This window comes from Salvelinus fontinalis, chromosome 22 (assembly GCF_029448725.1).
Source record: "Salvelinus fontinalis isolate EN_2023a chromosome 22, ASM2944872v1, whole genome shotgun sequence".
NCBI lineage: Eukaryota > Metazoa > Chordata > Actinopteri > Salmoniformes > Salmonidae > Salvelinus > Salvelinus fontinalis.
Window position 1 is genome coordinate 31,060,071 of NC_074686.1, and position 15,070 is coordinate 31,075,140.

The 15,070-nt window shown below is 42.0% G+C and overlaps 1 protein-coding gene across 7 annotated transcripts in view; it reads right to left on the reverse strand.

The window, feature by feature from the left end:
- Positions 1-5,564: 5,564 nt before the first annotated feature.
- The window catches only part of LOC129820197 (engulfment and cell motility protein 1-like), a 167,160-nt gene continuing 157,654 nt past the window's right edge, over positions 5,565-15,070 (reverse strand). For all 7 annotated transcript variants that reach the window (XM_055877191.1, XM_055877194.1, XM_055877192.1 and 4 more), the window contains 4 exons: positions 14,428-14,535; positions 14,007-14,089; positions 7,382-7,459; positions 5,565-7,173 (listed from right to left, as the gene is read on the reverse strand). In XM_055877191.1, the coding sequence (XP_055733166.1) occupies positions 6,973-7,173; positions 7,382-7,459; positions 14,007-14,089; positions 14,428-14,535 (470 nt within the window). In that variant the 3' untranslated portion in view covers positions 5,565-6,972. The remainder of the gene's footprint in view (positions 7,174-7,381; positions 7,460-14,006; positions 14,090-14,427; positions 14,536-15,070) is intronic.

A 15,070-nucleotide genomic window follows, 5' to 3' on the forward strand; every position in this document is an offset into this window, starting at 1 on the left:
CTGCTATTACAGCCTCCACTCTTCTGGGAAGGCTCTCCACAAGAAGTTGTAACATTTCTGCGGTGACTTGCTTCCATTCAACCACAAGAGCATTAGTGAGGATGGGCACTGATGTTGGGTGATTAGGCCTGTCTCGCAGTGTGCATTCCAATTCATCCCAAAGGTGTTTGATGGGGTTGAGGTCAGGCCTCTGTGCAAGCCAGTCAGGTTCTTATAAACCGATCGTGACAAACAATTTCTGTATGTGCCTCGCTTTGTGCAGAATGTAATTGTAGGCTGTAGCGTTAAGATTTTCCTTCACTGGAACTAAGGGGCCAAGCACGGACCATGAAAAACAGCCCCAGACCATTATTTCTCCTCCACCAAACTTTACAGTTGGCACTATGCATTGGGGCAGGTAGCGATCTCCTGGCATCCGCCAATCCCAGATTCATCCGTTGGACTGCCAGATGGTGAAGCGTGATTCATCACTCCAGAGAACGCATTTCCACTGCTCCAGAATCTCATGCCAACGCTTGGCATTGCGCATGGTGATCTTAGGCTTGTGTGTGGCTGCTCAGCCATGGAAACCCATTTCATGAAGCTTCCGAAGAACAGTTCTTGTGCTGGTTTTGCTTCCAGGGGCAGTTTGGAACTCGGTGGTGAGTGTTTGCAACCGAGGAAATCATTTTTATGCGCTACACACTTCAGCACTTGACGGTCCCATTCTGTGAGCATGTGTGGCCTACCACTTCGCGACTGAGCTCCTAGATGTTTTCACTTCACAATAACAGCACTTATAGTTGACCAGGGCAGCTCTAGCAGGGCAGAAATCTGATTAACTGACTTGTTGAAAGTCACTGAGCTCTTCAGTACGAGCTATTATACTGCCAATGTTTGTCTATGGAGATTGTTCGATTTTATACACCTATCAGCAACGGGTGTAGCTGGAATGTCCGAATCCACTGATTTGAAGGGGTGTCCACCTACCTTTGGCCATGTAGTGTAATTTACAGTTGATGTTTTTTGTTTTCCTGCCATCAGGCATGTATGGTATACCTCCAGATACATAATTTGAGGTGGATAATTAGGAAATAAAGAACAATGTGAATGCAGAGCAAATTAAGCTCAAAATAATATCCATTTATCTTGATTCTCTTGGAAAATAACAGCCTGCTCAGTCAAGATAATTTAATTATCTGAGAGGAAGTTTATTTCACCCTGTTAATTCTGCTGCCCCTATGGCCGTGAGCACTCAAGTTATAGGATTGGCTGGGGGTGTTGGACTGCTGCTCAGAATAAAATCATTTTCTCACTAGCTTGATCTTTTAACAGCTTTCTTGGCTGGAATGTTTTGTTTTAAAATGGCAATCTGCGATTGGTCCATATATATTGTAGAGCCATTGATTTTTAAAAAAATAATAAAATGTATAACTGTATAGCTTCAAAGTCCAACACGGTATAGCTTTCAGTGTCTAGATGGTTCAGTTACTGTTTAAAAAGTGGGCTATACAGGACTGTATTCATCCGTGCACACCGTAGGAAAAGGTTTTGCAACAAAAACAAGCATTTCTTATTGGACAAGTTCAGATTAGTCCCTCCCGGTTTCAACCTGTTTACTTCCATTTGGTTCTTAGTGAATGCATCCCATTTTCTGTTCCAAACCAGACTGAGAATGTGTTCCACATTAACTCCAAGATTGGTGCCCTCAAGCAAAATAGTGATGTGAGGAAGATCTAAGGATGGGACTGGCCATGGTATCAGCAACATAAATAACGAATCGCTCCTGTCTCTCCAATGAGAACACATCATTGATCAGATGTGTTAAGAAGTAAATCATTTCAAAGCGCACATACACTCAATAAGAAACAATGGCGATGGATGAAGAAAAATATTGTGGAACTTGTGAACCAAAGGCATTCTACTTCAATGTTTCCAGGTTTGTAAAATGACTCAAGTATGATGCCAGATAGTCAATACAGTCCAGGGAATCGTGGAATAGCAACTTTCACTGGGGACATGTCCCCCCCACATTCTGAAATTGCATTTTGCCCCCCATACTGGCAAATGGAACCCCCCCATCCCATGCCAACACCAATTTAAAAGTTGTGGGAAGTAATGAGCGAGTGTACACTTCAGTAGGAAAGAGATAATTGGGACATACCCTACAGTTGGTGTAGAGAGAGAGAGAGGTTTGTGAGCGTGACATGAAGAAAAGTGTTTCCCGTTCCCATCAGATTTGATTAGTGTGGCCTGCTTCAAGGGGAGAGTAGCTGCACCCCGCTATGCCGAAACCTTTAGCGGCTTTCACACACACAGCACAACCTCTCTCAACTTCAGATGAGATGAGCTAAGTCTTCACTCACAGGCGAGGCCAGGGTGCACTCACCGTTTCTCCTTTGGGTGTCTGGATAAGTGAAGGTGATGTGTTGAAACACTACAGAAAGTATTCATACCCCTTTACTTATTTCACAGTGTTACAGCCTGAATTCAAAGTGGATGAATTTTTTTATTAAATTCTCATCCATCTTCAAGCTCTGTCAATTTGACTGTTGATCATTGCTAGACAGCCATTTTCAAGTCTTGCCATAGATTTCCAAGCTGATTTAAGTCACAACTGTAATTAGGCTACTCAGGAACAATGTTGTTGTCTTGGTAAGCAACTTACAAGTTAGATTTGGCCTTGTGTTTTAGGTTATTGTCCTGCTGAAAGGTGAATTCATCTCCCAATTTCTGTTGGAAAGCAAACTGAACAAGGTTTTCCTCTAGGACTATGCCTGTGTTTATATTGTAGCTGTATTCAGTTTATTTTTATCCAGAGAAACTCCCCAGTCCTTGCCGATGATAAGCATACCCATAACATGATGCAGCCACCACCATGCGTGAAAATATGAAGAGTGGTACTCAGTGATGTGTTGTGTTGGATTTGACCCAAACATAACACTTTGTAGTCAGGACAAAAAGTACATATCTTAGCCAAATATTTTGCAGTATTACTTAAGTGCCTTGTTGCAAACAGGTTGCATGTTTTGGAATATGTGTTCTGTACAGGCTTCCTTCTTTTCACTCTGTCAATTAGGTTAGTATTGTGGAGTAACTACAATGTTGTTGACCCATCCTCAGTTTTCTCCAATCACAACCATTAAAATCCCTGAGCAGTTTAATTCCTCTCCAGCAACTAATTTAGGAATGATGCCTGTATCTTTGTAGTGACTGGGTGTATTGATACACCATCCAAAGCCTAATGTCAAGAGTGTGCAAAGCTGTCATCAAGACTACTTTGGCTACTTTGAAGAATCTTAAATCTTAAATATATTTTTTATACACTTTTTTAATTAACTTTTTTGTGTTATTTAATCATTTTGATGTCTTCACTATTATTCCACAAAGTAGAAAATAGTAAAAATAAAGAAAAACCCTTAGGAGTGTCCAAACTTTTGACTGGTACTGTATATAATTGTGTGTATGTGTCACGATCGTGGGAAATGACCGGACCAAGGTGCAGCATGCTGAGTGTACATTTCTTTTATTGATAAATGTCGCCAACAAAACAAAGAACAAGGAAACGACCGTGAAGCTTACTTCGGCTATAATGCCACTAACAAAGACAACTACCCACAAATACCAAAAGGAAAAAAGGCTGCCTAAGTATGATTCCCAATCAGAGACAACGATAGACAGCTGTCCCTGATTGAGAACCATACCCGGCCAAAACAGAGAAACAAAGAACATAGAGTTTCCCACCCGAGTCACACCCTGACCAACCAAACATAGAGAATAAAAATATCTCTACGGTCAGGGCGGGACAGTATGAGATGGTGTAGTTATTCAAAAATCATGTTAACCACTTCTATTCCTTTTTAAAAAAATTAACACCGTTTTCGTGGTATCCAATTGGTAGTTACAGTCTTGTCTCATCGCTGCAACTCCCGTACGGACTCTGGAGAGAAGAAAGATGAGAGCCGTGTGTCCTCCAAAAGATAACCCAACCAAACCGCAATGCTTCTTGACACAATGCCCACTTAACCAGGAAACATGTGCACCGTGTCAGCATGCACTGCGCCCGGCCCGCCACAGGAGTCGCTAGTGCGTGCCAAACCCTCCCCTAACCCGGACGACGCTTGGACAATTGTGCGCCGCCCCATGGGTCGTGGCCCGGGGACCCATGGATTCGAGCCTGGATTCGAACCCAGAGTCTCTAGTGGCACAGCTAACACTGCGATGCAGTGCAGAGAATGAGTCCATGCAACTTATTATACGATTTTTTTAAGCACATTTCTACTCCAGAACTTATTTAGGCTTTCCATAACAATGGGTTGAATACTTATTGACTCAAGAAATGTCAGCTTTGACATCATGGGGTATTGTGAGTAGATCAGTGACACAAAATCTACATTTATTAAATTTTAAATTCAGGCTGTAACACAACAAAATGTGGAAAATGTTCAGGGGTGTGAATACTTTCTGAAGGCACTAATTTGGCATGTCATTGATTTCTAATTGAATTGCTCAACTTCATGGTTTTGAACTAACATTGTTACTTCACTTCAGACTGTGAACCTGCGCAGATTGTGGCCTTCTTCTGACAAGTCTACAGATTCTAAGGAGCGGGTGAAATGTATGTCTGAGCTCTTGAGGCAACGCAGAGAGAGAAAGAGAGAGCGGAGAGAGAGAGAGAGCGGAGAGAGAGTGGAGAGAGCGAAGAGAGGGAGAGAGTGGAGAGAGAGAAAGAGAGAGCAGAGAGAAAGAGAGAGAGGAGAGAGAAAGCGGAGAGAGAGAGAGAGAGATAGAGAGAACAGAGAGAGCGAGAGAGGAGAACAGAGAGAGCGAGAGAGGAGAACGAGAGGTGAGAGAGAGGGCGAGAGACAGAGCGAGAGAGGAGAGCGAGAGGTGAGAGAGAGCGGAGAGAGCGAGAGAGAGCAAGCCAGAGCGAGGAAAGCGGAGAGAGAGAGAGGGGGGAGATAGAGAGCGGAGAGAGTAGAGAGAGCGAAGAGAGAGAGAGAGAGTGGAGAGAGAAAGTGGAGAGAGAGAGAGCGGAGAGAAAGAGAGAGAGAGCGGAGAGAGAAAGCAGAGAGAGAGAGCGGAGAGCGAGAGGTGAGAGAGAGGGCGAGAGACAGAGCGGAGAGAGAGCGGATAGAAAGGGGAGAGAGAGAGAGCGTACAGAGCGGAGAGAGCGAGGAGAGCGAGAGGGGAGAGAGAGCAGAGAGAGAGCGGGGAAAGAGAGCAGGAATGACAAGAAACACTCCCTCTGAGACAGAGGAAGAGTGAGACACTCTCCCGCTATTACTCTCCCTCTTTATTTTCCTCTCTATATCACTCACTCTCTCTCTCTCCTGTGGAAGAACTCTGATCCAAGAGACTGCCACGTGCAGTACACATAGAACTGCTTGCATGTCATTGTATGTTTTTTTAAATCGACTGTATGGAAAGCCACATCAACAATAAGTGATGCAGTATCGGTATTTTTAGTGATAGAAGATTTGGTGGCATGGACACATACACAATAACAAAAGCTCCTACCAGGTAGAAAAACATAACTAATAATATAATATTAACAGTAATAATAAAATATGCAACAAGAGATGTCAGTTTCCTTAAATCTTTAATGTAAACAGCAGGTTGAGGGGCTTTCAGACCTAGATACGAACATCTGAAGGTATTAAATAATAAATCATATTAGATATATCCGCTCATGATTCGCTTTAAATAAAATGTACATGAACCTCCAAATTTTGACGGCCACATAGATCTTGAAAACAAAACAAGTTCCCTTTATTAAAAACACAAACATCCCCAATACTGTCTACTTGGCAGCAGCACAAATATCACTACATTACACCATCAGCATAACGAAGATCTTTATTTATGTAATTTTTTTTGCTCAATATTGCTTCGGAATGTTACAGCAGTCGCAATCGAGCCTGATCGTACGGTATCAAGATGGAGGAAAGAGACAAGTGTACGTCTCAGCAAGCATGTAGCTATTAAAGTTGTGTATTTGTTTGGGCTAAGCAAGTGTGTGAGTACACAGTATGCTCAAAGCAGCCGTGATATGGGGATAGAAGGCTTCAGGAACTTCAGAGGCAGTTTCCTGTATTACAGTGCCAGGTTTTAGAACAACATACGTATTGTAACAGTCTAGAGACAGTATGTGAAGTATGGAGTAAGATACCTGGGAGAAAAACTCTAAATATACACTTCATCATCTTAAATACACTTGATCCTTTCTTCCTCACAGAAACATTACCTGCCACATAAATGTAAAACAGATTCTGTGTCTGAAATAGCACCCTATTCCCTACATAGTACACTACTTTATTCCCTATATAGTGCAGTACTTTTAATCCTGGTCAAAAGGAATGCACTATATAGAGAATAGGGTGCCATTTTGGACACACTCAGATTGTTGGAGAGATAAAAACGTAACGTCCCTCAACACCTCTTTACAGTCTCTTTATGAAATGAGCTCATCTCCTCACATCCAATGGCCTGACAAAAGTCAACAAAACAAAACAACCAAGCGTTTATCAAAGAGCTTTTCTACAACAAACCCCAAGCAAATGACATATGCTTCAGTGAACGAGTGAAGAGTGAGCAGGTTTTAAGGTGAGAAGAACACTGTGACGACATCTTGGAGAGTGACGACCAAACAACAACGTTTAGAGACCATTGAGCCCGTTAGAAGAGCATGTCTGGTTGAGGACCCAAAGGACCCATATGGATGCTTCCTGGTTTGGTCTCCATGGTGATGGGATGGTTCAGTCAGTGGGCCGCAAAAAGTCATTAAGTGCTGCAAAACTATTAAAACGCATCCTTTAATTAAAAAAGGAAGTTTAGCAAGAAGGAAGGAGAATTGTTCAATAGAATCCTTTTTCTGTCGCTCATCATTTCATCGTAATTTTTTTATTTTTCATTTTTTCCAGTTGCCGTTTTAGAAAAGAGAGAGTTGTTTGGTCCAGTCTAGTAGCTAAGTTATTTTGATCGGTTGGTTAGTTAGTTGCAGTCATAAACAAAGTCATAGTTGCTAGGTTCTTTGGGAATGGGGGGAGGGGCCTCTGGGATCTGGATGTTCTCCAGGTCGAGGAGGCGGAGCTTCATCTCCATGGAGAGTAGGGTGTCCATGTCTGACTTCGTGAAGTCACTGGTCATCTCCTTCCCCAGGAGGGCGTTCAGACCGTCCGTCCACACACAGTACTGAGAAGAGACAGGAGAGGATAAATACATACAGACAGACAGATGACGCGCCCGCTTCTGCACACACCCCCCACACACTCATAGCAGTGTATTAACATAAAGTGTCCCATGTCATGCTAGAGAATGGACGACCTCCACTGACTTCCTCTCAGTCCATCTGTGAAAGCTGTCATTGGCTGGGTGACCGTGCCAGATGTCTAGTGCTTACCTCATGCTTGTCCGGAGCGATGAAGTTTAAATACTCGTCTGACTCATAGAGGACGGAGAAGGCCAGCTCCAGAACCTCCTGTAGCGAGAGAGAGGTAGAGAGAGGGGGAGCAAGAGGAAGGGGAGAGGGAGAGGAAGAGAAGGAGGGGGAGAGAGAGAGAAAAGGAGGGACTTCAAACGTAGCACTGTCACTAACATGCTAATGAGCCCCTCCTCCCCTCTCCTCCAGTGTGTGTGTCCCTCCCGCTTTGACTCTCTAACATGTTCCCTCCCCAGCCACTCCAACACCAGATGGCTTGGCTATCGTGTGTGCCGGCGCCACCTGCTGGGTGCCAGGGGACGGAGCATATCGAGCAGGGGGACGGTTAGGGGACAGAAAGGCACTTTGAGACATACGGTTGTCCAACACTAGATATTGAAATGCAGCCTAGGTCTGTGACTGCCGTGCCCGGGCCCAGAGAGGGGCTCCGCCCGTGTTCCCATTCACACAGCCTAAACTTGGCCTAGGACACAGCCTGCCAGTCAGACAGCCAGCCAGTCAGTCAACCAGCCCACAGACCTGTAGGCCCATTCTTCCAGACACCATATTCGCCAACAAAGTAATAAAGGTCCAGGTGAGAGAGGATCGGTGCTCCTTTGCCTTCAAGAATATATTTTCAGGACCAACCTAATCATTCAGCGTTAGCAGAATATATTGACAGGACCTACCTAATCATTCAGCGTTAGCAGAATATATTGACAGGACCTACCTAATCATTCAGCGTTAGCAGAATATATTGACAGGACCTACCTAATCATTCAGCGTTAGCAGAATATATTGACAGGACCTACCTAATCATTCAGCGTTAGCAGAATATATTGACAGGACCTACCTAATCATTCAGCGTTAGCAGAATATATTGACAGGACCTACCTAATCATTCAGCGTTAGCAGAATATATTGACAGGACCTACCTAATCATTCAGCGTTAGCAGAATATATTGACAGGACCTACCTAATCATTCAGCGTTAGCAGAATATATTGACAGGACCTACCTAATCATTCAGCGTTAGCAGAATATATTGACAGGACCTACCTAATCATTCAGCGTTAGCAGAATATATTGACAGGACCTACCTAATCATTCAGCGTTAGCAGAATATATTGACAGGACCTACCTAATCATTCAGCGTTAGCAGAATATATTGACAGGACCTACCTAATCATTCAGCGTTAGCAGAATATATTGACAGGACCTACCTAATCATTCAGCGTTAGCAGAATATATTGACAGGACCTACCTAATCATTCAGCGTTAGCAGAATATATTTACAGGACCTACCTAATCATTCAGTGTTAGCAGAATATATTGACAGGACCTACCTAATCGTTCAGTGTTAGCAAAATATATTGACAGGACCTACCTAATCATTCAGTGTTAGCAGAATATATTGACAGGACCTACCTAATCGTTCAGTGTTAGCAGAATATATTGACAGGACCTACCTAATCATTCAGTGTTAGCAGAATATATTGACAGGACCAACCTAATCATTCAGCGTTAGCAGAATATATTGACAGGACCTACCTAATCATTCAGCGTTAGCAGAATATATTGACAGGACCAACCTAATCATTCAGCGTTAGCAGAATATATTGACAGGACCTACCTAATCATTCAGCGTTAGCAGAATATATTGACAGGACCTACCTAATCATTCAGCATTAGCAGAATATATTTACAGGACCTACCTAATCATTCAGCATAAGCAGAATATATTGACAGGACCTACCTAATCATTCAGCGTTAGCAGAATATATTGACAGGACCTACCTAATCATTCAGCATTAGCAGAATATATTGACAGGACCTACCTAATCATTCAGTGTTAGCAGAATATATTGACAGGACCTACCTAATCATTCAGCTTTAGCAGAATATATTGACAGGACCTACCTAATCATTCAGCGTTAGCAGAATATATTGACAGGACCAACCTAATCATTCAGTGTTAGCAGAATATATTGAAAGGACCTACCTAATCATTCAGCATTAGCAGAATATATTGACAGGACCTACCTAATCATTCAGTGTTAGCAGAATATATTGACAGGACCTACCTAATCATTCAGTGTTAGCAGAATATATTTACAGGACCTACCTAATCATTCAGCATTAGCAGAATATATTTACAGGACCTACCTAATCATTCAGTGTTAGCAGAATATATTGACAGGACCTACCTAATCATTCAGTGTTAGCAGAATATATTGACAGGACCTACCTAATCATTCATCATTAGCAGAATATATTGACAGGGCCTACCTAATCATTCAGTGTTAGCAGAATATATTGACAGGACCTACCTAATCATTCAGTGTTAGCAGAATATATTGACAGGACCTACCTAATCATTCAGTGTTAGCAGAATATATTTACAGGACCAACCTAATCATTCAGCATTAGCAGAATATATTGACAGGACCTACCTAATCATTCAGTGTTAGCAGAATATATTTTCAGGACCTACCTAATCATTCAGCGTTAGCAGAATATATTGACAGGACCAACCTAATCATTCAGTGTTAGCAGAATATATTTACAGGACCTACCTAATCATTCAGTGTTAGCAGAATGTATGGGTTTCTAATCACTACTGAGAACCTACAGAGGCCGGGCCTGGGTCTACGTACCTGCTCAAAGGAAGGACTAACAATCATTTCATCTTTGTTAAGATGTCTATACATAGAATATATAGAGGGATTTGGGTTTAACTAGGCTGACATGTCAACAGCCACCTTAACTGTGGGTTAATATACCTTGATATTGGGCTGGCTATTATTTGATCATATAAGACACAGATACACTGACAGATACTATATTTAAGCAATAAGGCCCGAGGGGGTGTGGTATATGGCCAATATACCACGGCTAAGGGCTGTTCTTAGGTACAACGCAACGCAGACCCTGGAGGTGCCTTATTGCTATTATAAACTAATAAATGTTTTGTCATACCCATGGTATACGGTCTAATATGCCACGGCTGTTAGCCAATCAGCGTTCAGGGCTTGAACCACCCAGTTTATAATGTCCCAAGACACAGCCAAACTAACATAGACACACTGACAGATACTATTATAAACTCAGCAAAAAAATAAATGGCCCTTTTTCAGGACCCTGTCTTTCAAAGATAATTTGTAAAAATCCAAATAACTTCACAGATCTTCATTGTAAAGGGTTTAAACACTGTTTCCCATGCTTGTTCAATGGACCATAAACAATTAATGAACATGCACCTGTGGAACGGTCGTTACGACACTAACAGCTTACAGGCGGTAGGCAATTAAGGTCACAGTTCTGAAAACTTAGGACACTAAAGAGGCCTTTCTGCTGACTCTGAAAAACACCAAAAGAAAGATTCCCAGGGTCCCTGATCATCTGCGTGAACTTAGGCATGCTGCAAGGAGGCATGAGGCGGCAGGTAACCTAGTGGTTAAAGCGTTGGGCCGGTAACTGAAAGGTTGCTAGATTGAATCCCCGAGCTGACAAGGTAAAAATCATTGTAAATAAGAATTTGTTCTTAACTGACATGGCAAGTTAAATAAAGGTTAAATATAAATAAAAAATAAATGAGGACTGCCGATGTGGCCAGGGCGACAGGACGGACAGCTGATCGTCCTCGCAGTGGCAGACCACGTGTAACAACACCTGTACTGGATCGGTACATCCGAACATCACACCTGCAGGACAGGTACAGGGTGGCAACAACAACTGCCCGAGTTACACCAGGAACACACAATCCCTCCATCAGTGCTCAGACTGTCCGCAATAGGCTGAGAGAGGCTGAACTGAGGGCTTGTAGGTCTGTTGTAAGGCAGGTCCTCACCAGGCAACAAGTCGCCTATGGGCACAAACCCACCGTCGCTGAACCAGACAGGACTGGCAAAAAGTGGTCTTCACTGACGAGTCAAGGTTTTGTCTCACCAGGGGTGATGGTCGGATTCGCGTTTATCGTCGAAGGAATGAGCGTTACACCAAGGCCTGTACTCTGGAGCGGGATCGATTTGGAGGTGGAGGGTCCGTCATGGTCTGGGGCGGTGTGTCACAGCATCATTGGACTGAGCTTGTTGTCATTGCAGGCAATCTCAACGCTATGCGTTACAGGGAAGACATCCTCCTCCCTCAGGTGGTACCCTTCCTGCAGGCTCATCCTGACATGACCCTCCAGCATGACAATCCCACCAGCCATACTGCTCGTTCTGTGCATGATTTCCTGCAAGACAGGATGTGTCAGTGTTTTTCCATGTCCAGCGAAGAGCCTGGATCTCAATCCCATTGAGTACGTCTGGGACCTGTTGGATCGGAGAGTGAGAGCTAGGGCCATTCCCCCCATAAATGTCCGGGAACTTGCAGGTGCCTTGGTGAAAGAGTGGGGTAACATCTCACTTAGGTAAAATCTGGCAAATTTGGCAAATCTGGTGCAGTCCATGAAGAGATTATTTTGGTGTTTTTCAGAATCAGTAGAAAGGCCTCTTTAGTGTCCTAAGTGAGATGTTACCTAAGTGAGATGGCAAATCTGGTGCAGTCCATGAGGAGATGATGCACTGCAGTACTTAATGCAGCTGGTGGCCACACCAGATACTGACTGTTACTTTTTTTTGACCACCCCTTTGTTCAAGGACACATGATTCCATTTCTGTTAGTCAGATGTCTGTGGAACTTGTTCAGTTTATGTCTCAGTTGTTGAATCTTGTTATATTCATACAAATATTTACACATGTTAAGTTTGCTGAAAATAAACGCGGTTGACAGTGAGAGGACATTTCTTTTTTTGCTGAGTTTATAAGACACAGATACACTGACATATACTGTTATATAAGACACAGATACACTGACAGATAATATACTGTTATATAAGACACAGATACACTGACAGATAATATACTGTTATATAAGACACAGATGCACTGACAGATACTGTTATATAAGACACAGATACACTGACAGATAATATACTGTTATATAAGACACAGATACACTGACAGATACTGTTATATAAGACACAGATATGCTGACAGATAATATACTGTTATATAAGACACAGATACACTGACAGATAATATACTGTTATATAAGACACAGATACACTGACAGATACTGTTATATAAGACACAGATACACTGACAGATAATATACTGTTATATAAGACACAGATACACTGACAGATACTGTTATATAAGACAGAGATATGCTGACAGATAATATACTGTTATATAAGACACAGATACGCTGACAGATACTGTTATATAAGACACAGATACACTGACAGATAATATACTGTTATATAAGACACAGATAAGCTGACATATACTGTTATATAAGACACAGATACACTGACAGATAATATACTGTTATATAAGACACAGATACACTGACAGATAATATACTGTTATATAAGACACAGATACACTGACAGATAATATACTGTTATATAAGACACAGATACACTGACAGATAATATACTGTTATATAAGACACAGATACACTGACAGATAATATACTGTTATATAAGACACAGATACACTGACAGATACTGTTATATAAGACACAGATACACTGACAGATACTGTTATATAAGACACAGATACACTGACAGATAATATACTGTTATATAAGACACAGATACGCTGACAGATACTGTTATATAAGACACAGATACGCTGACAGATACTGTTATATAAGACACAGATACACTGACAGATAATATACTGTTATATAAGACACAGATACACTGACATATACTGTTATATAAGACACAGATACACTGACAGATACTGTTATATAAGACACAGATACACTGACAGATACTGTTATATAAGACACAGATACACTGACAGATACTGTTATATAAGACACAGATACGCTGACAGATAATATACTGTTATATAAGACACAGATACGCTGACAGATAATATACTGTTATATAAGACACAGATACACTGACAGATAATATACTGTTATATAAGACACAGATACACTGACAGATACTGTTATATAAGACACAGATACACTGACAGATAATATACTGTTATATAAGACACAGATACACTGACAGATAATATACTGTTATATAAGACACAGATACACTGACAGATAATATACTGTTATATAAGACACAGATACACTGACAGATACTGTTATATAAGACACAGATACACTGACAGATAATATACTGTTATATAAGACACAGATGCACTGACAGATAATATACTGTTATATAAGACACAGATGCACTGACAGATACTGTTATATAAGACACAGATACACTGACAGATAATATACTGTTATATAAGACACAGATACACTGACAGATAATATACTGTTATATAAGACACAGATACACTGACAGATAATATACGGTTATATAAGACACAGATGCACTGACAGATAATATACTGTTATATAAGACACAGATACACTGACAGATAATATACTGTTATATAAGACACAGATACACTGACAGATACTGTTATATAAGACACAGATACACTGACAGATAATATACTGTTATATAAGACACAGATACACTGACAGATACTGTTATATAAGACACAGATACACTGACATACTGTAGATACACTCACCTTGTTCTGCTTCAGAGCTCCCTTCTCCTTCATGTGAGGACAGTCCTTACCAGTGACAACCGCTTTGATATCGGCCACGGGTACTATGGGAGGAGGAGGAAGAGGAGGAGAGGAACGTCAACATCAAGGAAAACATAATTTTATCATCCTCATCATCAGTTAGTTTACAGTACATTTTAGTCATTAAGCAGATGCTCTTATCCAGAGTGACTTACAGTTAGTGAATTCATCTTAAGATAGCTAGGTTAGAAAACCACATATCACAGTTCTGTTGACATGCTGCATCAACTACTAACAATGTCAACAACAACCATCTTTAGGCATCCTGCCAGTAAACGATCATTTAGCAAGTGTCAGTTGTCTCTTTTTAAAGGAAAACGTTTGTTTGACCCAGAGCAGTACTGGTGTTGCTACTACTCACATTTCTCCTGTAGAGCGTCATGGGACACCTCTCCTCGAGTGCTCTCCTCCAGATCTCCGTAGTGCAGGACTTTATGGTTCGGAGACAGTCGACAGTACCAGAACTTATCTATGGAGAGAGAGAGAGAAAATCAGGGTTTAATGCCTAGATCAATGGATAAAATCAAAAGCAAATCAGTGTATGATGAGGGAGGAAAGGACCAGCATAGAAGACCTACAAACCTGTGAAACAAACACTAATACATCTAGATTCTGTATGTACTGTATAGACCAGAACCACCCAAATCATATTGATGCTGTTTTCTAAAGGCTGCTAACACCAAAACCCTAACACTATCCCATATGGACAGTTAGACAGAGACAGTGAAAGTGAAAGTGGCACCTGAATCCGGTCAGGTGAGTGATGCTATCATGTGCCTGAGGTGGCTAGCGTTACTGAAGCCCTGGCACTGGGGTGCTATCGCCTGCTGGGCAGCTGGGGCCGGCTGGCACGCCTGAGCACTGTGGGCAGGCCTACCATAGAGCAAGACCTTTCACTTTATTCTCTACCCACCGTGCCAGCTCTTGCCCCGTCTTGGCACGTCCCTGGCAGAGCAGAGCTAGGCTGGGGAGGGTTGGCTGGCCCACGCATGGGCGGCACAGTC